At 58.1% G+C, this 1,706-nt stretch overlaps 2 protein-coding genes across 2 annotated transcripts in view; one reads left to right on the top strand and one right to left on the bottom strand.

Moving 5' to 3' along the window:
* On the top strand, positions 1 to 600 carry CUNH1orf74 (chromosome unknown C1orf74 homolog; the record flags this gene model as incomplete). Its single annotated transcript, XM_005429680.2, has 1 exon — positions 1 to 600. A coding segment is annotated over one exon (300 nt), but the record flags the coding sequence as incomplete, so codon positions are not given.
* Positions 601 to 1,188: 588 nt separating this feature from the next.
* TRAF3IP3 (TRAF3 interacting protein 3) overlaps positions 1,189 to 1,706 on the bottom strand; it is a gene marked incomplete at its 5' end in the record, with an annotated part of 9,363 nt that continues 8,845 nt past the window's right edge. The window contains one exon of the mRNA XM_031064181.1: positions 1,189 to 1,465. Within this exon, the coding sequence (XP_030920041.1) occupies positions 1,345 to 1,465 (121 nt within the window). The remainder of the gene's footprint in view (positions 1,466 to 1,706) is intronic.

The following is a 1,706-nucleotide window of genomic DNA, read 5'->3' as shown; positions in this document are numbered from 1 at the left end:
ACCGTGGCCGGGGTGCTGCTGGGCTACCCCGCCGTGTACACCTTCGCCGAGGGCGCCGAGAACTGCCTGGCGCTGACCCCGCTGAGGGTGTTCACGGCCCGGGCCTCCTGCCCCCGCATAAAGGATGGGCTGAGGGTGCAGATCTGCTCCTTCAGCGTCCCCGAGAGCCTGTGCGCCGAGCTCAGGGACGTGCTGGATGCCTGGTGCCAGCAGCTCAAGGAGGCTTTTGGTGCTCAGAGCGATTTCGTAGATCTCTGCATTTCCAGCGAGGTCGTGTCTCTTCCAGCGGTTGCCTTGTAAAACACGAGCATTCTCAGACTTTTTAGCTTTCCTCACTGTGTCAGGGACCAAGGCAGAAGATCCAGCTCCCTGTGTGTGTTGTCCCCTGCATCTCTCGTGGTCCTTGAGCACTGAAGGCTGAATTGTGACAGTCACCGCAGGCCGGTGGCAAAACCAAATACATTTTCTTTAAAAAAAAACAAGTGTGCTCCCAGATGCTCCGTTGCCTCGGTCCTGCCTGCCTGCACGTCACACCCTGCAAAGTCAGTGTGCTTATTTGCAGTGGGCAGCTGAAGATGAATAAATGATTTGAACACCACAGTGCTTTGAATTACGTGAAGTTTATTGTAGGCTCCATGTGTGTTTACTACGAGTATATTACGTGTATATTTCAGGTATATTTACTTCCCGTGTGAGGTGATGTCATTGTGTCTGAGCCTGCACATGAATGATGGGCAAGTGCTGCTGTAAAACCTGCACGGTGCAGCTGCAAAAGGGACTTTAAACCCCTGTCTCTGATGAATTCTTGTGGTGCTGGCAATGAAGGGGAAGCAGGTGTGGCTGTGGGGATGCTTGGCCACAAGGGAGGCTGGAGGAGTGGATAGAGCAGTGGGTGTGAGGGGACTGTGCTGAGGAACCCCCCTGAGCTGGGTTCCTTTGTCAGGTAAGAGTAGAGACAGCCCAGGATTGAGCACCTCCCATTTAGGGAGGCGATAAATACAGGAGGAGAACTTGGGGGCGTAAAGCCCAGGGAGGCTGGATGCCAGGGGCACAGGATGCCCTGTCCCTCTTACCCTGTGTGAGCCACAGCAGCCGTGGGCACAGGGGCTCTGTCCCTCGGTGCCTCGGGGCTGGGCAGTGCAGCCTTCGGCAGGAACAAAGCAACCACAGCAGCTGAGGGAAGGGGTGATGTGCTGTGTTCACAGGAGCTGGCTGGAGTGACACCAGCTCGGGATGCGAACCCAATGTGCACACACAAAAGAGCAGAAGATGAGGTGAGGTCAGCTTGCTTTTGGTGAAGCAGAGGTCAGTTCCTGCAGTGAAGTCAGTCATCAAGGAGCTCCTTCACAGCCTGTAAGTCGCCAGGAAGATGGCGATGACCGCTGCTGCCACTGCCACCAAGAGAGGGATCCAGGGGCCCCGCTGTGTCTGCCAGGAGAAGCTTGTGTTACTGGGAGCGTGCTGGGGGATGCCACTTCCCATGGCAGCCCTAGCGAACTGCCCTCTGCAGGGCACGGAGCAGGGGACGTGTCCCAGGCCGGTGTGCAGGGCACCGAGCAGGGAACGTGTCCCAGGCCGGTGTGCGGGGCACAGAGCAGGGGACGTGTCCCAGGCCGGTGTGCGGGGCACAGAGCAGGGGACGTGTCCCAGGCCGGTGTGCAGGGCACTGAGCAGGGAACGTGTCCCAGGCCGGTGTGCAGCGCTGG

The sequence above is a fragment of the Geospiza fortis genome, unplaced genomic scaffold (genome assembly GCF_000277835.1).
Source record: "Geospiza fortis unplaced genomic scaffold, GeoFor_1.0 scaffold601, whole genome shotgun sequence".
Classification (NCBI taxonomy): Eukaryota; Metazoa; Chordata; class Aves; order Passeriformes; family Thraupidae; genus Geospiza; species Geospiza fortis.
Note: the sequence above shows the minus strand (reverse complement) of the source record. Positions and strands in the feature narration are given on the sequence as shown.